The 27,857-nt window shown below is 27.9% G+C and overlaps 1 protein-coding gene across 2 annotated transcripts in view; it reads left to right on the top strand.

Annotated features, from left to right (window-relative positions):
* The window catches only part of LOC129963623 (folliculin-interacting protein 1-like), a 94,767-nt gene that overhangs the window by 64,045 nt on the left and 2,865 nt on the right, over nt 1–27,857 (top strand). For both annotated transcript variants that reach the window (XM_056078116.1, XM_056078108.1), the window contains exons 2-17: nt 14,792–15,029; nt 15,303–15,403; nt 15,891–15,959; nt 16,680–16,765; nt 16,858–16,929; nt 17,044–17,231; nt 18,438–18,538; nt 18,983–19,103; nt 19,192–19,361; nt 20,064–20,184; nt 20,782–20,834; nt 21,328–21,513; nt 22,761–23,537; nt 24,684–24,849; nt 24,972–25,033; nt 27,567–27,708. In XM_056078116.1, coding sequence (XP_055934091.1) covers nt 14,792–15,029; nt 15,303–15,403; nt 15,891–15,959; nt 16,680–16,765; nt 16,858–16,929; nt 17,044–17,231; nt 18,438–18,538; nt 18,983–19,103; nt 19,192–19,361; nt 20,064–20,184; nt 20,782–20,834; nt 21,328–21,513; nt 22,761–23,537; nt 24,684–24,849; nt 24,972–25,033; nt 27,567–27,708 — 2,653 coding nt within the window. The remainder of the gene's footprint in view (nt 1–14,791; nt 15,030–15,302; nt 15,404–15,890; nt 15,960–16,679; nt 16,766–16,857; nt 16,930–17,043; nt 17,232–18,437; nt 18,539–18,982; nt 19,104–19,191; nt 19,362–20,063; nt 20,185–20,781; nt 20,835–21,327; nt 21,514–22,760; nt 23,538–24,683; nt 24,850–24,971; nt 25,034–27,566; nt 27,709–27,857) is intronic.

Raw genomic sequence — 27,857 nt, 5'->3', positions numbered from 1 at the left:
GAATATTAAATAGAAAAATACGTTTCTCTATGTATGTTAGGTTTTTTCAATTTAATAATTGTTACAAGTATCTGATTTAATCAATATTCTTATATGACCTATAATTTATTAAACATTATCTTAACGTTTATACTAAATATAACATTCACGACAATTTATTATTATTTTTTCATTACCATTTACTATTTTGCATTAATAATTGATTAAAAGCCCAACCAATGTCATTACTTGTTGTTTATTTCAGGTTTAAAACAAAAGCTGGTGTTAATGAATAATAAGGTGGTGTTTTCCTCTCAAATGAATATGATCAAATTATAAACTATTTTTAGTTAAAAAAATAATTACAGACTTAAAGTTTATGATTTTTTTAAAAAAAAATTCCAAGAGCTATCTTAGGTAAAGTCACGGAAGTAGGTACGGTTTCACTTTTCGACTTTGATTAAAGCATTTTACTTGGAAATCATTGCTGTTTGTGGAAAAGAAAAACTGTTATCTTGATAAATTAATAAATATATGTTAATCTATTGAATTCTATGGAAATTGCAAAAATTATCGGATCACAAATGTAATTACTTCATTTATAACTGACATTAGATTTTCTTATTGCGAATATTGTCAATATTTTATTTGCTGATGAATGCACTTGTCCTTTAAAGAAAAATCTTTTTTGTCTGGAGTTCATGGAAATTTTATTAGCATTTTTATTCGCCTCAACTGATTTTAATATCAACTCTATTTCCTCATAAAAAAAAAAAACAAGCAAGCATAAACTCACTGGCCTTTGTTCCTCCTTCCATTCTTTCAGTCGGAATCTCGCTTTCATCTCAGTAGACCGAAACACGGCGCGAAAATTCGACCGTTCCTGTGCCTAATAATTCTCGTCCGCGCATTCCGATGGAACGCTAATGTATGCCATTGTTATTCAGATCTTGACCACACGCATCGCTAAAAACCGCACTTCAATTCTAAATAGAACGCACTCGAGTGATTAGGCAGCATGAAAAAAGTTTTTCTTTTAGCAAGAAATTGTTTATTTACCTACGCAAATATCCCCTTCAAGCCACTCGCATTCCCAAGTGTTGCGTCACTCTTTGTTGGGAAGTTGGGTTCAAGAGCCTGCGGTACGTGGTGCACAGGGGCGCGGTGTAGGGGCGTCGTCCAAAACGAGCGGGTCCCATTCTCACGTAGACGTCTACAAATTAGGAAATTTTGTGCTTGTTCTAGCGGAGACAGATCAGCGCCGAAATCTTCCATGTTTCTTTCTGCCTTAGTTTCTGATGAACAGCTGGTTTTCTGGCCCGGTTTTAGTTGCCACACCTGCATCTGTGGTTTCCGCTACAAATGCAGTTCTGATTTATAGTTGATTTCCAACAAGGAGGTCGGATCTGCTCGAGGTCTGAAATATAATTGTTTAAGGGCAAAATTGACTGTGGAGCAACTTCTGATGGCATTGAACTTCAATTTAAAGCATTGTAGAAAAGAACCGGTCACTTGAAGTTTAATTATATTATTGCAAAATCAAGATTTGAACAGGAATTTCATATAATTTTTTTGATGTACTTCGAAAAAATAAACACGATTTAATAGTTTAGCTGAAAATATTGTTGAAATGCAAAATATTTGTTAGAATGGTGAAATGAAAAATATTTTATTTTGTAAAATTTGCAATTACACTCTTGAATAGTACTGTAGTATTTAATCAGAATTTTTTTTTCTGCATATGAATCGATGAACAATCACTATTGAGTATTTTTACCAAAATTTATATAAAAAATCTTTGATGTTAGAGGGGACTGATTATTTAACCAATTATTAAAAAACATTTAATATTGATAAAGTAAAAGTTCGTAATTTTAAATTGTAGAATGAATTGTTGTTAATACAAAACGACTCATAACAATATATAAGGATTACATAATTAATCAAATAAGTAAGTGATATTTAAATAAAATATAATTTATCATATAATTATTATTTTGGATAATAAGCAATTTAATAAAGATTCTGTACCGTAGTTTTTCATGACCTTTTGTTGCTAATGTGGTGCAGAAATTTGGTAAAGCCGATGTCATATCCTAACTATCTGACCTCTGAATCAAAATTACGAGGTCTTTCCAAAATATCCGTTTTGTTTCTTCTAAACCAGACACTCCTATAATTAAGCTAAAATGTATTTTTCTTAAATTTTAAACAGTTTGCTTTGAATGTCGTATTTGATTTCGTATCGTCAATAATATTTTTTTAAATCCTAAAAGTTATAAATTTTTCTTTAATTTCATTTTAAAGATTTAAATAATTATTAGTGTTATAAGTATTAGTTGTACATAGTATTGAATAGCTATTGAATTTTTTTAGTAAAAAAAAAAAAAAAAAAAAAAAAAACTTTTGTATTGAGACAATTAATAACCATTAATTCCGAAATTAATAAATTACAGCATCATACCAAAACTCTATGACGATTATTAAATAAACATAATCATTTAATTATAAATTTTAATCGTACATTTTACTACTTTTTATCATACGTTTTACTAATTAATAGTTTAATCATATATTATCGCTTAAGACTTCCAAAGTGAAAAGAAACCTGATTAGAATTCCTTGTCATTATAATTTAATCTGTTACATCGAGATATTAAATTTTCAAAATGGGATGAATAGCTGAAACAAAACAGTTTATGTAATTAATTAATAATGTTGTGTTAATATGCAACAACAGGCTCCAAAATTAATTCAATGTAGGCTAAATATCGTAAAACTTCTAACATCATCTAACTAAATGTTTCTGCATTATTACATTTCGTGACTTTATTGCTTGCTACTTACCACAAGCGATTAGCTGGCTCTCCGGGAATATTGGTTACATTTGATTTTAGATAAATCGTTTTGTGATTCCGCCAAATCATCTGTTATTAATGCCATGTTATTTTAATTGTTTTAAGTTTTATTTAATGTGTACACGAAACTTACTAATGGAAATAACGTCATAACATCATAGCACTATTTAAAAATGTAAATATCTGGTTAATATATCTACTTCATTCGTATTTCGCGATATTGTAACTTCACTTTTTAATTTGTCTGCTAAACTACACAGATGTTAAACAGAGTCCTTTAACTTGAGTTTTCATTAAATATTTGATGAAACAGTGAAAACGCTGCATGCCTGTTAAATTTGTATCATTAAAAAGGTTTTTTGAATTTTGAAATGGTGCAAAATTCATTTTCATGCAGTAAATTTTTGCAGGGAACGACAAAATTTCGCTTAATTTTTAATTTGTTCGAATTTTAATTAAACTTTCCAAGTGTTTCCAAGTTTTTTTTTATGTGCCAAGTTTGATAATTCTAAGTTAAACGGTCTGGCTTGTAGAACTTGGGTGCGTGCGCGCGCACACACACACATTCATTTTTATTGTTAGTGAAAATATTTTTGAAAAAAATATCTACATAAATAAAATTTATTAGAAACTATAATTGCTCTTTTTTAAACACCTGGCAACTGCCGATACTTGTTTCATAATCATTGTATTTCTTAGCTAGTTAAATTTCCTAATTGTTATTAAAATCCCTGAAGCAAAGTGGCATGAAAGAGAAAAGAATTCTGTATTTCCTTAGAAATTTATAAATATTGAAAAATTCCTTAATTTTGAAAATTTATAACAAATAGGCAGCATATTTTTCTTTTTTTCTTCACCCTCTTTTTTTTAAAAAAAACTAAAATAGAATACTTTATATTATCTATGGCATTCAAGATAGGAGTAAAATTTATGACCCATAATGATAGTTTATTACGTCACATCAGAACTTAGCAGAAACCGTAAATCGGCTTTTGCAGAACAATTTCTTTTATTCTGCTTCAGGCAATGCCAATCGAATTCCGATTATGCTCTGTATTCTCAATGGTCAATATTTTATGAGCAATGAATTCCAAATTTAGCCATTTTCTTCGGCATTTTCAAAGAGTAACCGTGTCACTTGCAGTTTACTAAGTCATTTGAACTGTTTTTGTTGCCTTTGGAATTCGGAAGGAAGATAATAATAATAAAGAAAAAGAACACGTGACGTCTGAAAGATGTCTGATGATGTGGGAAAGGATTATTTTCTTTTTTGATGGCATGATTCCGGCTTTTCAGTATCCTTTTATATTGGTATTTCTTTTATGAATAACAAATGTATAAACGCCATTGATACTTGAAATGATTTGTTCTTTTTTAAAATTGATTGGTTACTGCGCGGTTGTGAATGAATGAATGCATGGAAGAAAATAAATGGTTTGTAGTTCATGCGATTCATTTGTTGTACATAATGGATACAATGCTTAATCTGTAAGAAGGAACTGAACTGATAATGTTAACATTGTTGCAAATTCAATAATAAAGTTGTAAAAACTTTTATGTCTGAACTATATATTAATTAGTTTAATTCTTAAGAATTTATTTCGCAGTTCTAATTAAATTTTGTACTCAGACGACGAAGAAGAAATTCATTCACTCAAATTTCTGCCTATTATCTAATTAAGGGATTTAACTCAAAATAAATACAATTCAAATTTATTTAATAAATTATCATAAAATTTCATTGTAATATAAATTTTCTCTAACTTATTAAGAATATTTTATAAATAATCAATAACTTGTTGAAATATTGTTAATGATTATATTTTACTATAAATTTACTTATTGTTGATTATTATATTAATTTTTTCGAGCAGCTAGTTTGTCGAGAGAATGAGCAATGTTTATTGTATTAAATCATTTATACTTTATTTTTTCACTGTCCTCTTCGACCCGCTGTCCGTTTTCATACTTTTCTTCCGTTCGACAAATGCGTTCGTTTGACAATTAATTTGATCCTTGCTGTAGAATGGCTTCTATGAATATGTACAAGTTACTTTTTTGTTGTTGTTGAAGATGATTTCGTGTTCGCGTTACCAAAGAAAAAGGGGGTGCAGTAGCTTCTGAGGATAAAGACCCCTGAGCACCCGAGGGCAGAAGTCTGACTTCTAATTCTATTCATAACTTCTAACTAACTGACTGACTTCTCACACATTCGCTTGTACACCCTTTTTTTAAAGGGGGTCTGTTTCACACACTTCACAGATAGAACACAGGAACACAGGGTGAAAGAACAACCATACCCGAACCAGGACTTGAACTCGGGACACTCAGAGCACGGGGAAGACTCGACCCATATGCCAGAAAGCCGGCACTTTTTTTTTTTTAACCATATTGTGATACTACTGCCAGCGGTATTATTCATAACTTTTTTTTTTTTTTTTTGTCATATGTGATGCATTTCTGGGAAATGCAGATTTCTTGAGATCTTTTTTTCACAATTCTGCAATATTTTTTAATATTTCAAGTACTTTTGGTATAGATTTATTCATTTTATTCTTCAACCGATCATTCTTATTTTACTTCTTGGTGTTTGTGTTTGACACAATTCATTATTTTATAAAGTTCACTTAAAAAAAAAAATCTGTCATGCTTTTTTTTTTTGTGAGATTTTAACTATAATTTTAATGATTGTCCGGCATCAAACGAATGTCACTCTCCTAATAAGCATCAGCTGCATCCCGAAATATTAAAAATATTTATTTAGTTTTTTTTTTTTCTTCTTTCCCTTGGAGAAGTTTAATATATCTGAATTTTCAAAGCATTTAAGATTTGTTTCAGTTTTATATTTCATTTATATAGTATTGATAAAAATAGCAAAAACTCGGATGTTTTGGTTATTCTTGTAGTATCGCATCTTTTTTGAAATAATATAAATGCCTTCGTCAATTTTGCTTTCATTGTTTCGAATACATTTAAATTTCTTCCGTCAGCAAAATTTTCCCTTTTTTTTTCGAAGAAAATAATTTATCGAAATTCAATCACTAAGTCTAGCAACACTTTTAAATGAACAAATTGATATCTTTAAGTGATCGTAATTGCATTACCTTGATGCAATATTTATTTAAAAACAAACTCGTGGGGCATTTCTGATGTATATTGATTTGCGGTTAAATAACATATTTTCCTGTCAGAGATGAAATGTTTGATTCATACGATTCATTTTTAAGATATTTTTTGATAGTTCCTTTTAAATGATCATGACAGATTTGCTAACTGTTATGAAGATATTAAACAAGATAAGTTGATAATTAATGAATGAAAAGATGGCAATGTACATAATGACACACTTGTTACGAACACTAATTTGACTATTGTTTTCATGTAATCAGACTAATTATGATAAGATGGCAAGATCTTTTCGTATCCTGTTAGAACAATACTCCACAGTATTGTTCATAACATCCGTTTTTGATGAGATTTTTCTCTGAATTTTAAGGACAGTCTAATAAATGAGTGTCACTTTGTTAGTGTAACCACTACTTGCAATGGATGACTTATTTTTTACTTATCAGCCAAAATATGAAATATTTCCTTGTTCATTCCATTGGACTTGATAATATGGCGAACAATATTCTGGTCTAGTTTTCTCTGTTAATGGTTGAATTTTGTATAAATTTGCTTATAAAAATGGTATTTAAAAATGTCTTCGAGACAAGTTTTTTTAAGCATGGGCAATAAAACCTCCAACTATTTTATATTCTCATTAATTAGTATATATGATTTTTTTTATGTTGCATTAATGTCCTCCTTGGAAACAACACTAGGATTATTTTGGGATGAATCTGTTAATTTTTAATCGGGCCAGATGATGAAATCGACATCCCTTCACCAAACTTCCAAAATACTCCAACGGGAAAGCGTTTGGCCATGACGTCATATTTAATGTGCATCAGGCGTGCATACTTGGAATCGGATTTCGAATCGAATGCTATTCCATATCGAAGCCGCGATTTTAACACTAGACTACTACCGCAAAAAATCTGTTCGTCATTTTGATTTGATCAAAAAAAGCGTACTAATATAATTAAATTTGATGAATATAGCTTTTCAAATTCGCTTTATTATTTTGTCACATCTTGGCATTTTGACTAAAATCAATGAGTATCGTTACATCTTCGATCTAGTTTTTACTGAGTGCTAATTAAATGCCTTCCTTTCTCTGATATTTACTATTTTAAAAGGAATTTTGTTGTCTAATATTGGAGGTTTCCAAGTCTGCTGCTGGCATATATTGATGATGTTACGACTATTCTGTAGCTGATGTTGATGTTCATATTCTTGAAAATCACATTTCTAAATGCTTTTTTATTAGCTTTTACACTCTGAAGCGATGAGCCAAAAATAGGTTCAGTTATACCATGGAATCTTCGTTCTATTGATAGCATCTAAAAAAGAGGCAATAGTATAATTTAAGATAGTTTCACCTAATTGTATTTCTTCATGATTAGGTATATCTTCTGTGTTTTATTATATTTTATATATAAACATATTTAAATTGTTCTTGTACATAAATAAGATTTTGCACGCAAATCTGTATACATGCAAATTAATTTTTTAAATTTTTTTTCGAAGAATCATTATTTTTGCAATTAATGAGTTCTGAAGAGCACGTGAGGCCTAAATGAATAATGAAGAGGTCTGTTTATATCGATTTATTACCAGTCTTGATGATTTGTAAACATTTTTCTTAAAGGTTGAATAAAATTAAAATTTTTGGTTTGAATTTTTTATTAACACTACAGTCATAAATAATTACCATTTACTTTGATATTTTCAACAAAATTTAAAACGTTAATTTAAACTATAAACATTAGGATCAATTATTATATGTAGATAGAAAATCCAATGATTGTCACTATGTAACTACAACATCAAAGTATCGCTTTTAATATTGAAATTATCAAGTTTATCAAAGACTAGCCACCTTTGGTTTTGGTTTGGATCATCTGGTTTGCCAGGATTAATGCGCGCTAAAATTGTAATGTAACTTGGTCTCTTAATAGCTTCTTCAGCAAAATATTTTTCAGCTTCAAATTTTGATAGTCATAAAACTTTTATTATTTTTAAATGCTTTTAAAATCGTTCATTGTACTATTTATCTCACTGTTCTTCTGTCAGTTCCAATAACATTTGAGCTTTAAATTAAATTGGGAATCATTGAACTTCAGTTAATACTTTTTTTTTTTTTTTTTTTTTTTTTTTTTTTTTTTTGTAGCTGAAATCAAGTATGTTTCTATAAAAATATGAATACAGAAAACAGAATCAACGGACATTGAAGTTTTATGTGTTTTACAGAATAATTTCCGTAATTTTTACAATGCCTCGAAGAATAATTCAATAAAAATTTCTTTATTTCTTCTTAAAATTCAGTGATTAATTTTATGTAGGATTAAACGAATAAAATAAATACTATTTTATTTTGTTTGGATCGATAAGTATATTAAAAAAAAAAAGTTTACATTTTATATAGTCTTTTGGTTCTAAGAAATCATTCTGCGAAATATTCTTGACATTCCAACTTTTAAATTTAAAAAAAAAAAAAGTGTATATTTTGTGATTCAATCTGACCGAATTATAAAGTGTTGAGTATAACAGTTTTAGAACGATCTACACTATCATAATCTTAAACCAATCATTCTTGGGAAAATTGTAAGCGCTGATTGGTTATCTTCTTTTATACGATCAATGAAATGACCTAAAATCGCGCGTTTTTAAAAGTTTGTAATATTCAAATTTTCATTACTCACCCGATTTCAGTCACAATTGAGTGAATCTTTCGTTTTTTTAAAATTTATTCTCCTTTGGTGACCAGCTGGTTCGCTAAGAATTCCACCAAATTATCAGACATTAAAGCTGTACTATTTTAATGTTTCTTACATATGCTTTATTCTGTACATGAACCTCTTCTAATGTAGATCAGTCCCATGACGTCATGGCGCTATTAAAAATGTGAATATCCAGGTCATCTAGCTTCTAAATTTCACGACATTTTCACTTTTTAATTTTTTGGGTAAACTACACATATTTTAAACAGATACCTTGTTCTTTAGCTTTCAACAACAGGGGAAAAACCTTATCAAATATATCAAACCTTATCAGTATCAAAAACCTTATTACCCTATCAAATAGTTGATGAAACAATGAAAACTTTTTGAACGTATGGGCAACCAAGTAATCGTTGGAAATCGGACAAAAAAATATTTTGAAACAATTGCCAAAATTCAGCAAAAATTCACACGACTATTAAATAAGTATCGTGAAAAATAATAATTTTTAAAATTTTGAAACGGTGTAAAATTTAGTTTTTTTGCATTAATGTTATCGCGTGAAAACATCACAATTCAGCTTAGTTTTTAATTAATTAAAATTTTAAAGAAAAAATCTTTGAAGTGCACGTTCCCAATCTCTAGGTTATACATGTGCCAAATTTGGTCCTATAGGCCAAACCGTCTAGTATGGAGAGCGCCAACATATACACGCATTCATTTCTATTGTTAACATAGGTGCAACACTTTCGTGAATTGAAATCAATTTGAGATTTAAAATCTTTTTTTTTTTTTTTTTTAAATATTGATTTCATAGATATTAGTTATTATTTTTGTATGTATTTCAAACAATAACAGCCTGGAAATTTTTTTCGGAAACGCCAAAATTTTGTGTTCATTGAAAAATGTTAACTCTTAAGGTGATCACGATTTTGTTGACGTTTAGGCTCAAGCGTCTGTTTCTGGAAATACTATTGACATTCTTTTGATGATATATATGATTATGACTTATGGTTTCTTACTTAATGATTTTTTAAAAAATATGTGTTCTGGTCATGCAGTTTTTGAAATAGTGTGGTAGTGTAATTGCTGTTTTCAATCCATTCAGTATAGTGATTTGAATAAAATATTTCTTGGTTTTGTATGTTATCTGCAAATTGCGTCATTCAAAATGCTTGATGCAAAAATCGTTTCAGAACGCTGTACAAAGCGTATCATGGATCGGAAGATATTAAACTTGACACTGTAGCAGTTGCATTACTCTTATCTTCTCTTTTGGATACTAGATGGCGATGCCTGATTAGGCCATCCCATATGTCATCCCATAGTGCATTGCGATTGTAATTAGAATGAGATGTGATGCTGAACTGTGAAGCCGCGCGCGTGAATGTCTTGTCTTTGTGCTTGTTTAGTGTGTGAATGTGATTATTAAAAGAAATGTTCCTAAAAACATTCGTCCTGTTGCTTCCTGCATGGATCATAATAATCTACATACCACCACAACACTAATTACTTCACTGTTGTTAATACTTGATAAGAAAAGATTTTTCAAAATTTCTAATTAAAAATTAATTTTATGTTTATGCCCAATAACTTTAAAGCTTATTATTATTAGAGTATTATTTTTTAAAATTTCTAATTAAAATTAATTTTATGACTATCCTTAACAACTTCAAAGCGTGTTATTGCCAAAAAACTATTTTTAAATGTATGCTTTTGAGCTTATCAGAACCAGCTTTTTATCCGCATAATTTTTTTCTTAATAGTTTTAATAAATTTTTAAAGAATTTTAATTATATTTCACTGTAAAACTTTTCATTGTTTTAATTATTACCTTTGTATTTGCGTGCTGCGATGGTATATTTTTTTGTACGCATTATTTCTACTATGTGATTTAGAATAAATTTTAAAAATAAGAAAAAAAAATACCTGGAATAATATTATTCTACAATGTTTCTTGTTAAAGATTCGAATCTTCTTTTAAAAAAATTAAGATTTCCTTAGTAAATTCAAAATATTTTTTTATGACTTAGCTTAGTAAATAGATCTCCCAATTTTTTTATGAAATGTTTGCAATGTATTAAAAATAGAAATGGAATTATTTTTAACGTTGGGCTTGAGTTATGTTAAAGAAATTTGCATTTTTGGATTCGTTAAAATAGAAAGAGATCATTTAATGAATTGAAAGCATAATTGAATGAATTTGGAATTGAATCAAATTGGCATAATCTAGTTACGTTGTGAATGTAAGATGCTATTTTGGATGCTTTCTTGTGATCCAAAGGGGATCTTTGCTATGTGATCACATTTTACATTTCGGAAATTCGTATCCATTAACTCTGTATTGAAAAGAATCAAACCTTTAACGGTATTTAAGTCTTATTTTTTTCCAAATAGCTGGTGTTTTAACTTGTAAGCTTCCTAATAGTTGTATATTGATTTTAGACGTAGATAGTGAAAATTTGCCTTATATTGACTTATTTTTGTAAATAAATTCGACAGAGGATACATATTTTCGTTATGATGAAATCTAGATTATACCAAAACAAATATTAATATGAGTTTTTTTAAACTATAAAACGATTAAATATAACTAATGAATATTAATTATAATAAGGTTATTAATTTCTTTTCGCTTCCTTTTGAATACCTTTTGGAAAGTGACGTTACTAGCTGCATTATTAAATTAAATTGATATAATATTATAGTCTTATATTTTCCGGAAGAAAAAAAAGTGTATTTTCACATATAAAGTAGCTTACTGAATTTTCTTTAAAAGTTAATCGGTTACATTATGCTGTACAGTTTATACAGAAGTCTAGTTAAACTAAAGCTTATCGAAGTTCTTCATTCTTCGAAATGCTTTAGTTTAATAAACATTCTCCCTGTTCTGCTGATTACGTAATAGGACTTCCGGGAAGGTCGAGTTGGTATCTGTTTATCATTTGATTCTAACATTTATTTATTAGTTAATTGTGACATTTGTTTAATTACTTCTGTGTGTGTGTGTGGACGCGAAATTAACTTCTTATTTTGGTTATTATTGAATACGAAAATATTATTTTCATATTCTGTCAACTTACCGTTGTTTCTGTTTTTTTTTTTTTTTTTTTTTTTTTATTGATCTGTTCAACTTGATTGTTGGTCAGTTTTTAGTTAAAACGAGTCCTGTTAAGAGTCGATTGACCAATGTCTGTTAACGTCATAACTGGTATTTCCTTTTCAGAAAAAATTTGCATGACCTAATTAAAGTGCTCGATGGTTTTGAAACCTTGTCCTGTTCCATGAACAACTATTTCGTGTGGGGTCATCTTGAAAATGTTTTCTTCTCATTTTGCACCGATTTATGTTGATCCATCATTTGATTTTAACTTCGTTTCGAACATCGTAATCAGCCCTTAGCTATATCTAAACCTACTTCCCTTATTATTTTTTTCCCTCCAACGCTTATTATGTCTTTGACAGGCGTTATCAGGTGAAGGTCTTTCAATCTGTTCCTTCAATACTAGAATAAATAGGTATAGAGTTAGCTTTCTTTTTCTTGTTTCGAGATTCCCGGTTGCAAAAGATGAATACATGAATGATATCTTTAATGAATGTAATACATTATTATGAATGAAATGATGTCTGTTTTGAAATCGTGACTGGTTTCCGATTTCTTACTGCATTACTCTGTAGATTAATTCTAGTTTTGAAAGATGCAATTAGCTTATAAGTTTTTATTTTATTTCATTCGCGGCATCTTTTATCGATAATTTATTTCTATGCATTCGTTCATATTATAAATCAGTGCACATTTTTTTTTTTTTTTTTTGAATCTGGATTAGTTTTTTTTTAAAGAGATCTTTTCTTTATGTGGAATTGTTTTTGAAAAGAAGGGGGGGGGGGTATAGATTGTTTTCTAATTAGTTCGACTAAATGTTTAAACAGGTTTTATTAAACATTTAATCTGTTTAAATTCTAGTTACCTAAATTGTTAGAATGAATGGAACTTCTATTTTTATAATGTTGAATTTTCAGATAGTAATATAGGATTTTATACGGTATTAATCTTATAAGATGCATGCTTATTTGAATATACCAAGATTTAATTGCATTTATCTTAAATATAAAGCGGGAGGATTTATGAGTTTAATATTCATTGAATTAAATGTTTCGGAAAAGTGTATTTTTGAAAAATTATTTGTCTATATACAATGATTTTGACATAAAATTTTGCCTTTATAAGGGAAACTTTTAGGAAAAAGTGGTTTAAAATATTTATTCCTTTTGAAATTTTACTTTGTAATAGTTACATTGTATGTAGTTTTAAAGATTTAGATTTAAATAATTATCATAAAAAAGAAAAAAAGAGCAGAAATATGTACTTTTCAATACGTTGCTACTGAACATTTTGAAATGAACTTTAGAGTAAATATTTAATTAGTAAAGCCATATTTTAAGCTCTCTGATAATGATATGATCTGTTATTATTATTATTGAATCATTTCTGCTGCTTAAAAAAATTATTTTAAAAAGGTGTGTTTTTAGATAGAAATAATTTCTTTAAGCTGAATAAGCTGTTAAAATTGAATTAAGGTTTTTAATAATTATAAATCTTTGAAAATGAAATTTGCATTTTTAAGACATTCACGTCTTTAGCTTATATGGCAGAATTATGTTCTTGGAGAACATATAATATAGAAAGTAGATTGTTTGCCATTTCATTACAAACTTAGTAGATAGTTTCCCATTTCATTTCGTTACTATTCAGTCATATCTAGTTTGCATAGTAATTAAAAAATAAAGTGAATTGCCACTTTATTTATTTATTTTTAAGAATACAAAAATTTATTTCTAACAGAAAATAATCAGTGATGGATTCAAGCATTTAGCACTCTTAGATTTTATTTTTTTTAGTAAACAGTCCAGTTTAGTTTCACCTCATCATTAAATTAATCAAAATGTGATGATTTACATTAGATAAAATTTTTATTGTGATATATATACATATTGTTACGGATTTTCTTACCGGCACAAGGTTCGTTTAGATCTGTGCCTCCTTTCCTAATCAGAGACGCTTTCGAGATATTATTCTCTAATTTTGAGACAAACCAAGTTAAAAGGTAAAATCTGGAATGGTGCTGCTAATAGAACAAAACGACATATGAAGAAGATTCTAAAACATTTTATAAATACTCCTATGAGAACTATGGACTGGTCAGAGATTCTTGAAATCAGGTGAGGTTCCATCTGGTTCAATGTTACTGGCCGAAGCGAGTACATATACTAAAATTGGAACGACACAGAGAAGATTAGCATGGACCCGTTTGGGGATATCCGCTCGATGTTATTGTTGAAGAAGCAAATCTCCCTGTAAACTCGCCCACATCTGTCCAACAAAATTAGAGAATAATATCTCAAAAGTGTTTTAGAAATTAGAGAAAAATATCTCAAATTAGGAAAGGAGGCACAGATCTAAACGAACCCTGCGGCGGTGAGAAAATCCGTAACAATTTGGTGTCAGAAATGAGATATGAAGAATTGAAAGCCAAGTGGAAGAAGAAAACACCGAAGATCGAATGGAGACCTGTACCACTATCCAAGCGAACCCGGCGGTGAGGAAGAAATCCGCAACAAATATATATATATAATATAATATTATAAATCATGATTGTACAGAATCTATGTGTGTAAACTATGTTAATTAAATAGCTGCTCAAGTTCATAAATATTGTAAGGCGAATGTGGACATGACAAAGCAGTTGGAAAATTTCCTAAAATTAGTCATCAACAAATTTTTGTTGTCATCAATCATTTTTGTTGTTTTGTTGTCATCAATCGAGTTGCTTTTTCTTAATAATGTGTTAATATTGTGACTTTTTATAAGTTATCGAATTTGAGAATTTATATATTCTACAACGAGGTTAATAATTTTTTTTAAACTGATTCTTCCAGCACCCCTTTCAGCATTGCAGCCATGAGCTGGTGCTTAATTCGATATCCATGTAAAAATATTATTGCTTTTTATAATCTTTAATTTAAAACATCAATTAATGCTTAGTAACTCATAATTTTTTTTGGTTTGAAATTTAGTTTTTTAAAGTTAATATATTTTTCTATTTGGTTAAATTTTGACTTTGCTTTCAGGGTTAAGCCTCCAGAATTTGATAGTGCCAATCAAGTCCGTGTTCTACTATTTCGAGAAGTCAATGGGCAGGACAGAAAACTTTTATTTGATTCAAAGGCAGTACGGAAGCGGGATCCTTTGGCATCCCCCTCCCTTGGGAAGCCTCCTACTGGAGCCAATGTCAGGAGAAGGCAAGAAAGTAGTATTGAAAAATCATTTAAGTTAAATGAGAACCAAAGCAGAGAATATGTTTACGAAGTAAGTTTTTATGTATTTATAAATATTGATTATTGTGATAAATTTAGTCAGGAACTTCAAGTACTGTTATTGTACATTTTGAAACTTTAATTGTACTATTTTCAGTGTAATTAAAAAAAAATTACACCTATTTTTTAAAAAAATTAGGCATTAACATTTTTTACAAATGTAGTACTTTTTTATTTGTATGTATTTAAAATTGTTTTCTGAAACCCAAATTCTGAATTTTATTTTCTTGGATCACTGTGATTAACTTTTTCCTCTCGTTTATAGTGGCATAAATCTAATCCAGATCAGTCACTCTTGAGAGAAATGATCTTTGGAGCTGTATCTATATCGTATCATGGCACTACAATGAAAATTCATACTATTAGGTAATAATATATTATGCTTTTTATTAGTGATATATTTTTCATTTGTTTTTTATTCCACAATCAATTTGTTTTCTAAATTATTTTTTTTAATTTCTTACTTTTTGTGTAATATTCTTAAAAGATCAGATGACCATTCCAAATTTATTTTAATATTTGTGCGAGAAAGCCATAATCCATCAAAAAAAATTATCTTCAATCTAATTTGCTGATTGCAATCTCTAAAATACAATTAGTCGTATTGAAAAACTAAGGTTCTTCCTTGAAGATTTTCAATAGTTATTTAATAAATTAAATTGATAAAATCAATTAATATGTAAATTATGAGCAGTGCAGAAATGTTTTTTAAATGCCAATTTCTGTGTATAAAGAATGCAAGTTTGAATTTGAACTCTAAAAATTATCTAACTATATTTCAGTTTTATTTGGTGTTTTTCTTTCCCACCATTATGTAATTCCTCTTCAATTCAAAAACTATTTTTTTTTACAGGTCACCATCACAGATAATGCTTAGTGTTGTCTTTCCTGCACCGCTTCTTCCTCCAAGTTCTCGAAATGGGTTGGTATTGTAATCACTTAAAATAGCAAAATTACATTAGATTGTAGCATATTTAATAGTACCATTTATTTTATTTGCTTAATTAAAATGTTAAGATATACTTATTAGAAACACCATCATTTTTGGTATTGTTTGTTTGCAGACATTTTTTTTAATATTTAAATTACATTTAATTCATCATGGTAATAAATTCAACCTAATCCTTTTTATTTTCCTCTACAAGGGAAAAAACAAAAACAAATCAGATATTCTGAAACTCGTAAATGTTTTAAAATTTCAGGTTATTGAATAAATAATAATAATAAACAATAACAATAGATGAAAACCAGTTCAAAGAATTGTCCTTGAGCAATTTTATTTTTCTTCTGAAATTGATATTTTAGTTGAAATCTGTTTGTAACTTCTAAGTATGACTGAATATTACATATTTGAAATGCTTGTGTGTATAGTTTGAATTATATTTTATGTAAAGATTTTCTAACATGAAACAATAATCATTGCCAACATATTAATAATTAAAGATGACAGATGTAATTTTGACTAATTTTCACTTAAATGTCTTTTAAATAATTTAGAAATTTTCTGCATTCTAAAAGAATAAATTTTTTTTTTTGTATAAGGTTTTGGATAAAATGAATTTAAGATAAATAATTGTGCGGTTAGTAATAAAGAATTTTTTTAAGTAACTAATTGCATTAATTTATTTTGTTCTGTATTTAGTGAGAATGAAACTGAAGAATCTGGAACTTGGAATTCATCTGTTGAAGTAAATATTGACAAATCTGCAGAAAAAAATGATCATTTAGGTATATAATTTTTTTTTATTTTTTACATTAAGTGAATGACATTATTTTTATTGGCACTGAATTAATTTCTTATGTTTTGTCTCCTCAATTAGCTCATAGTGTTCCTGTCAATGTACCTAGTCGTTTATCTGGTCATTATATTGAATCAAGGGATAGCGATTCAGGTAATGGATATATAACTTTTTTTTTGTTTAAAATATTAAAAAAAAAAAAAGAAGAAGAAAGAAATGCTCAAATATTATCAGTTTTTTTCAGATGCTTTTTCTTTTTCTTTCCAGATTCCCTCCAATCTCATGATGGTCATAGCAGTCTTCCTACAACTCATCTTTCTCCTGAACGTCCCACAGCAGGTCTTCCACGTTCCAGTAGTTATAACAGTTTGCAGAGGCGGATTTTAAGGAACAAAGCAACTAGTATAGAAATGGGTTTATCAAAATCTCATGAAATGACACCCAATGAACCAGTAGTAAGTATTGTTTCAATTTATATGGTATAATCTTAGCATTTCTGATCTACTTTATTTGTACACCAAATGCATTGTGAAAAAAAAGGGATTTTTAAAAAATGTTGCACCTTGGTTAATTTTTATTTCAGAGATGCTAATATTCTGAAATTATTCTTTCCTACTTGTAAAATTATTAAAACAAGTGCAAATATTTAAAGTTATCTTTATTATGTGATTAAATGGACGATTATGAATATTGAAAACGGGAATTGTTTAAACTGTTATACCTTCCAAAGTGTGCTTTTGGAATACTAAAATGGGAAATAATTATGTCCAGTTAACGTCTGAATGCTAATTTACAATAAATAAGAGTAAAACTTTAGAAAATCATTAGAAATTCATATTCATATAATAATAAAATTTTAAGGAAAGAATAATAGGATGTCTAGAAGTTTTGTAAAGACTAAGAATTTAATTTCATTACTTTGTAATTATTATGTCTAAGAGGAGAAGATAAAATAAGGTCTTAAATGCAATGAAGTTAAAATTCTGCAGCAAGTAGGAGAATTAAAAGTAATTACCAGTTATGTTTAAAAAGAAAGTTCTGATTTGTAGCCAGTGAAGAAAATAGTTTGTTTTTGTTCATCAATTGAGCAAAATAATAGATCAAATCTGGAATACTTGATATTATTAAGCCTTTAGTATTCATTATGATGTTTTAAACAATTAGAAATATGTGAAAAAATTAAACACGTTTTTTTAATCATTTAATATTACCAAGAAATAGAAATTTAAAAAAAGGCAATTTCAAGAAGATTTATTATTTATTCTGTCAAATAAAAGGGAAATGTATTCTAGAAAAGAGAGGGGAAAAAATCCTGTGTGAAACCAAGTTGGTGAAGGGGATGAAAAGTAAAAGGGGAAGGAAGTTGGTGAAGAAGTGCATATTGTCCCCTCCAAAATACATTTGTGCCAAATTTAGAAATTTTGGTTTTGATAATCTTAACAGTTTTACAGACAGATACATGCTCACTTTCTTCATTATTAAAAGTGTTATTTCCTTACTATCAGAATATTTCTTGTCCATTGATTCCAAACTTTTAGTTTATCTAAAAGTTTTTTTTGTTTTTTTTGTAATGTGAATATATTTATCAGTTAACATGTATTTTTAAAAGCTTGCTTTAAAAATTATTATTTATTTATAATACTGTAATCTCTTATATTTAGTATGGCACATCGGGAAATCAAAGGCAAAAACAAGAGAGGATCAAGCTTGGATTGTCTATTGTTATTAATTTGAAAGAAGATGAAAACAGCCCTGAAAACAAGTAAGTTTTGGGCATTTCTGCATTTAAACAAAACAAAACTTTACAGTACCTTATAAGTAATAATAATTAATCGATATGGGCTTGATAGCAAAATGTTCCATGAATTGTCTGTATAGCTCATGATTTGTTATTCTTTTATAGTAATCCCACCTCCTTTTTTTTCCCCCTCTATATGCTCTGTATTATAATTTATTATATGTTATTTTTTATTTCCTATTTTTATGGTTAAAACAATATTTTATTTTGGAATTTGTGCAATGTTTTTAATGTTTCATTGTACTAGTTTTTGCTACTGGCTACTTATTTCAAATTGTCAATATGGATATTCTTTGCTATTCAAGTTTAATAGAAAATTTGTAATTTTTTTAAAAAAATATAATGTAGAACAGTAGTGCTTCAAACTTGATCTATTTTACTCAAATGAAATATTTGTAATCATTTTAGGCATTTCACGGATTTCTTCTTCACTCACATATCGCTAATTGAAGGTCATTTAATGGAACTAAAAGACACAGTTATCCGAGGATACATTAATCGAAGAATTTTTGTACATTTAATGTTTGAAGTAAGTTTTCTTTTAAATTTTATAGATCTAAGGAGGCTTGTATAAAGTTTGAGCTTTTTTCTAATTATTGTATATTTATTCATTGAAGGGCTCCAAACTATTCCAAAGATGCTTACATGACTTGTTCACTGCCCCTCGCCTGCAGAATCCAGAGTGGCTTACCATAATCTCATCTCCTAATCATCGTCATTTAAGTTATGCATTCTTGGAAAGATTCTCTAAACTTTTGAGGCAGTTTGATAAAAAGGAAACAAATTTGTAAGTGTTTAAACTTCATGTTGAAGATGCTTATTTAACACTATTTACATTTAAACTTAATTTAAGGATAATGTTTACTATTTTGTTATTTTAATTTTATTTTATCTGCATAAAGTATAGAACATACTTTTTTTTTTTTTTTTACAAAAATTAGTTTATTATATTTGAAAAAGAAATTACATTTAGATTGGCATTTAAATAATTTTTTTTCTGTTGCATTAAAATTTTCATTTTAAATAAAATGTAATAGGAAAATTTTAACACATTAATACATCCAATCATTATACTTTATGACTTTCAGACAGATTTATATTTTAACTCAACATACAAGTGTTCTTTACATTCTAATTAGATAAAATCATCTGTTTTGGGTCTTGTCTTATTGATTCTACTAATAAATATTCCATTTTTTAATGGATTCCACTTATTTTTTTCTACTGAAATATATCCTTGAATGATTAAATTTTAGCTTAACCAATTTAAAACTACAATAAATCAATAAACATGCAATTCAGGCATGACAAGAAATTAATGTAATTATTTTCATGAAAACTTATATAAAAACTATCTAAATAATTAATATTTTTATTTAAATAAATGCATATTAAATGTTATTGTATTTAAGGTTATCTAAGGAAATTGTTTTACATTTTTTTTTTTTAGAGTTAATGCAAATTTTGAAATATATTTTCAATATTTTAGCTTTGTGAGTACTCTGTTAACAGCTGTACTTACTCATCATTTATCATGGGTTCCTTCTGTTATTCCTACTGACTCTAAAATACAGTCTACTCAGTCCAGTCATAAGCATGTACCATATTGGGTAAATACTTTTTTAAAATAAAATACTTTCTTTTCAGTAATGCCTCTTTTTACTCTTTTTGTCATCAAAAATTCTAATAAGAAAATGTAAGATCAAAAACTAATTTATTTCTAATAAATATTCCTATACCTGGATCTTCTTTCATGATAAACAGACTAAGTGTCATCAGAAGATTGGAAAAAAGAAGTTAGCAGCTGTAAGTTAAGAATGAGAAATGGAAGAAAGATTTGGAGTATAGAATGTAGATCTTTAGCATATGTACTCTTTTATACTTATATGTACTCTTTTTCTGCACATCATATGCTAAAATGTAGTACTTTTAATTACAAACTGCCAATACTATAAAATTTATTGATTTTTTGTAATATGTATGCAAGTACTGTGTTTTCAAAATTGCATTAAATTATAAATGAAGAATAGTATTTTCAGTTTTTCTTATTTTTTTTAAAATCATGTTTTAGTCTCCTAATATTCTAAGTTCAGTATAAGTAGGTAGCACACATTTATTTTTTGACAGATTATATACTTATAGATTTGTATTTTGAGAATATGAGGGCTAACTGTGTGAAATTAAAATATATGTATATTGTTTTCTAGGTGGATTTGTTAGCTAAGTCAAGACCTTATAATCCTTTGTGGGTGCAATTAAGGTAAATAATTTTGAATAATATTATCCTGTCACTAAACACTAATATTTAAATTTACTGCTGCTTTATATATCATTATGCAATATATTTTTTATATTAATATTATGATAAATAGTTAAGATTTGTTTGCTCAGTGTTCAAAATTTTATGTTAAAGTTTTATCTACATAGTTATATAATTTCAAAGAGAAAACCAGATTTATAGTTTTCAGAAATGCTATATAAATTATTAGCTGTACTATATAAATACAAAATTACATTATTTATTTAACCATATTATTAACTGTGGAATTGAAAGAGAAAGTTTAAGATCAATTCATTACAAATTCTCGTAATTTATAAATAAAGTCTTCTTTGAAGATGTCAAATTAAATTCATACATTTTTAATATTATAATGAATTATTTTTATTTTGTTGTTACAAAGAAAATTCATAAAAATGCATTGCTTTTTCCTCTAAAAATTAGTTGAAAATCTAATATGTAATTTTATTTCCAGTGATTTGTATGGAGCTCTTGGGGTTCCACTTCGGCTGACAAAAACTGTTATAAGAGGGCAAAAGAGAGAAGTAATCCAAAATTTTTTAAGAGTCCTCAGCTATTTCATTCGCTGTAGTGACATCTGCCAAAAAGAATTTGATAGAGCAGAAGAATTTTGTTCTGAGAATGATTGCCTAAGTGCTAGGTGAGTTGCCCACTTAAAAATAAAACATAATATACTACAGTGTTACCAAGTTAGTTTTTTCCTCCTTTCTGGCAAAAGTTCTGACACAACATCTGACTGTATTTGAAATACTTGTATTAATGTAGCTATGCATTAAGTGTAATTTGAAGATTTAGGTGGTATGTTCTTCATGTGGGTACTTTTTGTATTAATCAGGATATCATATGTTTGTTCTTGTCTTCAAGATATTTGTTCTTGTTACCCCCTCCCTCCTGTAGATAAAAGTTTACAGATTTTCCTAGATTTATCATGATATCCATCAGTATCATAGAAATTAATATATTTTACATAAAGATTTTCCTAGATTTATCATGATATCCATCAGTATCATAGAAATTAATATATTTTACATAAATTTGTCAAAAATTATTGGAGAATTTTAATTAGTCAATGAAAATAACCAACTTTGTTATCAAAAGATTCATATTTTAACTATCAGGAATTGAAATTGCTACAATTTTTATTAAATCATATACATGTGTTATTTAATGTATAATTTATGAAGAATATGAAATTCCTAGTGGAATGCAGGCTATATTTAGTAATATTTATGTATAGAAACCCAGGAATAATAATAAAAAAAAAAATATTGAAGGAATCTGTTCTTTGAATGTGAAAGGGTATTTTTCTAAAATTAAATAATTGCTAATCCTGATTTTTTTGAGAATTTTCTTATTTTTATGGATGATCCTAATTTTTAAGGAATTGTATTTAAATGTTAATGTTTGAAGGAGGTAGAAAGCATAAATAAAATTTCCAAGAGCTGTTAAACTGTTTCTATTATGAACTGGAAATTGGGTGAACACTTTTAACTTGTTTCAGATCTTGTTGGCAGTATCAGCTGTTTTAACTTTCACACTTCCTTTCTGTCTCTCTCTGCAATTTTTCTTATTTCAGTTGTGCTTATCTTTATTTATTTGTTGGAATTCTTGATGTGTATCCAACTCACCTTCAACTTTGAAAAAGATTTATTTTAGGTGCTTTAAAGTTTTATCCCTTATTTAATCCAGTATTGAGAACAAGAATAATGTAGAAATACTTTGTGAACAAAGTTAGAGTCTGTTTTATTATATATCTGATGGATACAATATTATAATATTTTGAATTAGCATAGGAATATTTTAGATAATATAATTTATGTATCCATGTATTGCAGCCTTAATATATGATAATATTCATTAAGTTTCACAACATTTACTTCTTTGAAGGTCACCAACTCTTCCAGTGTCTTGCAATGCCTTGAAGACCGACACCAAAGTCACAATATCAACTGCTAGCAGTTGTAGTACCACAACTGAGAAACTCTCTCCTCCTACAATTGTCTCTGAAGTTTGTCTTCCACAAAACTTGCTTTTACCTCAAACAAACACTGCCTCCCTCGATGCCGATTGTGCCTCCCATTCCTCTAAAGATACCTGTGACCTAACCATAACTCCAACTGAGGATAGGACTCCAGAGGAAAATCCTAGTATTACTACCCATTCTGTATTAGTTCCTAATGGCCCCTATGAGTCAGTGAAGCCTTCTGCATTGGACAGTTTGGGCTACATGAGCCTTGAGGAGAAAATGGAGGTCATAAACCCTTCAAAGCGCCAAGCTCTTAAAGAGCAGCCTTCAAACTGTTGCTTGGAGATTGGAAATACAAACTCTAGTGTGTGTGCCATGAAAGAAGGAAAGGAGAATGATCCTTCAACAAGAACAGTTTGTGCAAAAGATAACCAGAACTGTGTTTGTCGATCTTCTAAATCAAAGGCAGGTTCTAGTAGTAAAGATTACCTTTCTGCTGATGATCAGCAGTGTAGCATTTTATGTACCAAAGATACTACACTTTCCTGTTCCAAAGTGAAAGAGTGTGAATCTATTGAAGAAGGTTACCACAGTATGGAAGAACCGCACAGTCCAAGTCGTGACAACCACTTGAGTGAGATGCTGAAGCGACTGGAAAACTGGTGTCCAGAAGGATGTGATGGAATGCCTCTTCCAGGGTGAGTATTTTTATACTTCTAAAAGGAACCTTTTTGTGGAATGAATCCATTCATAGCTATAAATTAGAACATGATGAACTCAGGATTTGTACTGTGCTGAATATGCTTTAATGCAGTTTGATAATTGTATATTAATAACTTAATAATTTACATTTTCTGACTTTTGTTAGTTTTTTTTGAAAATTATTATTTTAAAATGAAATGATGTGCTAATAAGATATTCTATTTTAACTGGCAAATCTTCTATCTCTCAGTTTTTCAACATGCTAATGTTTATAGATTGACAAACAATTTGTAAATTGTGACATATTAAAAAAAAAAAAAAAAAAAAAAAAAAAAAAAAAGACTTTTATGATGAAGATCAAAATGCCTGAAAGAACAGCCTTTTATATACAACAAACTATAATTTAATATTTGAAATATTCAAAAAATTCAAACTACTTTAAAATTGGAAAATAGACAAAATTATTTGTAGCAGGTTTAAGACAAAATAAAGTGACTTATCTTGCTTGAAATTAAAAGATATTGGAAGAAAAAGACATTTAAACATTAAAAAAAAACTTTTTTGATCAATTAAAAAAAAAATGGTTTCAAAGTGGAGTTGAAGGATTGGGAAGGAGAAGTGAAAAATTGGCAAAGAAGCAGAGCTGACAAGTGGTTTAAGGAAAAGTATTGAATATTGTAAAATTAAAAGAAAAGATAAATACAATGCTTAAAGAGTTAAAGGAACATTAGTCCCCTCTCCTTTGTAATGATATTCACTGTACCACATGTATTACTGTATACTCAAACATACAAAGCTTTCTGGTTTGTGAAAAAAGTTGTAATTTTTGTGCTTTTTATATTGTTATGAAGAGCATAATTGTGATGAAAGCATGAATAATGTTCATACTTTTGAAACATTGTTTATAATCAGCAAATTTTCGAAATATAAAATTGTATTTTTTATTTAATGTATTTAGTTATTTTTAAAGTCAAAATCAAAATTTTTTTGTAATCTAGGTGTAAATTTCATGTTCAACTATTTTTATAACAAATTTGTCAATAGTACTCTAAATCATTATATTTCCAACTGCTTTAAAAATGTTGAGAATAGTCTTAAATTTTTATGCAAAAATTATTGTAATAATGACATGCATTTTTCAGGCTTCAGCAACTCGGAGAAGATATGGAGCCATCTCCTTACAAGAGTTTAGGCTGGTCACTTATGGCAGATGTTTCAGATCATTATTCATCAGATTTCTGCTTGCAAGGCATATGTGGGCCAATTCGAGAAGATGAAATTCAAAGGGATCTTCTTCGGAAAACCCAAGTAAGTCGCAGTTTTATTATTTGAATATTGATGTTTGTTATTTGGTCTGTTATAAAAACTGTCTACTATTAGAATTTTTAATTTATATGCTTTTATAATCGATTTTGTTTTAATTAATTTAGATTCATATATTGGGTGAACCTGCCTCAGAAGCATTATGCATTGTTGCAGATACAGATAACTGGTATGTTATGATAGAAATAATTAATATATTTATTTTTTATTATTTATGCATTAATCTGCAATTGATATGTTCAGTAGAGTCACAATTACATTGATGTTCAATCGCACTTTCTTTTAAATAAAGATTTGCCATCAAATCACTTTTGACTGTGAAACAAATTCGGTTTCACATTGTGAAAGATTTAATTTTTTTAAATCAAAATTCAGTATTTTTACTCCCACATTGATATGAATCTTGATAAAATTTCAACCTTTTTTTCACCTACTATATATTTCAGTTTATAAGCAACTAGCTGGTAATATTATAGAATCGTTCATAAACCCCCCTCCCCTTACCCTCCAAATATTGTGTCTATAACTTCTCCAATAAATATAAATCATCTTTGAATCCTTTATAGTTGAAATAAAATTCTCCAAACTTACCTGTTTGATAGCTTTTTTTAATTTGTCAAGTGATTCTAAAAGTAGAGACACTTGTATTTATTTAATACTCCATTATATGCCAAGTGATTGTTGAGGCTTTTTATGTATCATAGCCAGCTAATGCAAATCAATCCTATACATATAATGCTGTCAGATCCAAAAGCGCAGTTGGAATTAGCTATATGCATTCTTACTTCAAATCATAACATACAAGGCACAAGAGACCTGCTTTCTAATTTCAGACTGAACTTGTATTTCTTGTTGCTCTTCATTTTCTTAAAATGTGCATTTTTTTAAAGCGTTTCTTGTAGTTTGACTTGTCTCTCCTGTGCAATGTTTGATGTCTTTTATCTGCCTTCCTTTCATCACTTGCCCGATATTTTCTTTTTTATTCTATTTATAGTTTGTATTCTATTTACAACTGAAGATTTATTAAAGGAAGCATGTTTCTTGGGAGGCATGACTCAAAATTTATAGATTAGCGACTCAGTAGCATTATTTAACTTAATCATGAAAAACATAAAATTTTTAGAATTAACAAAATATCATGAAAATTGCGTTGAGCAAATAAACAAAGACAGAAGAAAAATTTAAAAACCTGGAAACATAATATATTGTTTAATCATGAAACAAAAATTTCATTGCCCTTGTTTTAAACAATAAAATTTCACTTTTTAGCGAAAGAACAAATTTACATTGATAAAAGTCTGTTAATGTTAATAACTTCAGGGAATTTTCTTGATTTTGAAATGCTGTAAAAAATATGTGATAGATATCCAAAAGTATGCAAATATTCTCAAACTTACAATTTGAAATTAAATAAAGATATATGAATTTTAAAATAATTTTTATGGTATTTGTTTTACTATATATGTTGATTCTTCACTGTTTGAAATTTTGTTCTGTTACATCAGTAATATTTTAACAATATAAACAAATGTCACATGAATGTTCTTTTTTATATGGTGATGATTAAGTCTTAAAAAACTATTAACTATATATTAATTTATAAAATTAAACATTTTGGGAACTTTTAAGAAAGTTCCTTCAGATTTAAAATTTATACAAAATATAGTTCCATTACAGTGTATGAATAAAATTTAAAAAAACAATAAACTTTTTGGTATAATTTTTTTGATCACATGTATCGAATTATCCTGAAATTTTTTATACATTTGGCACTTTTAGCTGATCTTGTAAATTTGAGTTTTTAATTTTTATTGAATTTTCATAAAAGAGTAATTATAAATTCAGAAACTTAGATGAGTGAACAATATATGATTAAAATTACTACAAAAACCATGATCCATTCTCCTTGCATCATACATTCATTTTTTTTATTTGCATGCGTAAGTAGATTTTGTTACCAGTTAAATGTTTTTTAAGATCATTAAGTTATATCTAGGTTTATTCAATTCATGAGATGACACATCATCAGTATCTATCTTTTAGTTTTTTTTTTTGTTATAATTTTATTCATGCTAAATTTATAATGTAAAATTTACGATTCTTAAGTATTTGGGCTAGTTTGGTTTGGTATTGAATTTGACTTTTTTAATATTTAAAATTTCTGGATCAATAATGGTGAAGATTAGTTTTCAGTTCTGCTTTTTTAAAATACAAGTCATGTGAAAAAACAAGTTAGAAATATGAAACTGCAGTAAATAGCAAAAACATTATTTAGAACTTTACTGATGTAAGAGATTAAAATTTAGTTTACGATATATATATGCAATAATTTTAAATATGAGTAGTATCTAGATTTAGCAGATATGTGCTCAAAAATATAAAAAGCTCCCCCCTACCATGAAAATATTTGCTTATCATGATATATTATCTAAAATTATTAAACATTGACGAATGTATTTAACACTGCAGTCTTAATCAAATATTCTTTTGCTTCAGTTAATTGATTGTTTCCACTATTACATGTATGGAAGTTTTGAATGATTTGTTTTTTACATTTCTTATGAAAGAAATTGATTTTTTGTAGAATTATAAAATTTTGAAAATCAGTTGCTTAAAAACACTCTGTCATATTTATATTCTTGTGTTAATTTGACATACACAATTCAAAAAATAATTTCTTATTTCAAAACTTTTTTTTGTAGGACGGTTCAACTTTTGTCTAGCCATTTTATGGGATGTGAAATTCCAGGAAATCTTGGAACTACAATTGCCATGTCATCTTTAGTGAGTGGAATTTGTGATTCCATCATGAACATGGTTGAATTAGGGATCCCTCCAGAATCTGTAAGTCTTTTGGAGAAATTTTCTATTTGTGCTTAAATTTAAATATTTTAAACTTTTATTATAGCTTATATCTACAGAGCATCCACTTGAATCATGATAAATAGCTAATTTCTAAACTATTTGAAATTGACATGGGCCTGCAGTTAAAA

Source organism: Argiope bruennichi, chromosome 1 (assembly GCF_947563725.1).
Source record: "Argiope bruennichi chromosome 1, qqArgBrue1.1, whole genome shotgun sequence".
NCBI classification, from domain to species: Eukaryota; Metazoa; Arthropoda; class Arachnida; order Araneae; family Araneidae; genus Argiope; species Argiope bruennichi.
Note: the sequence above shows the minus strand (reverse complement) of the source record. Positions and strands in the feature narration are given on the sequence as shown.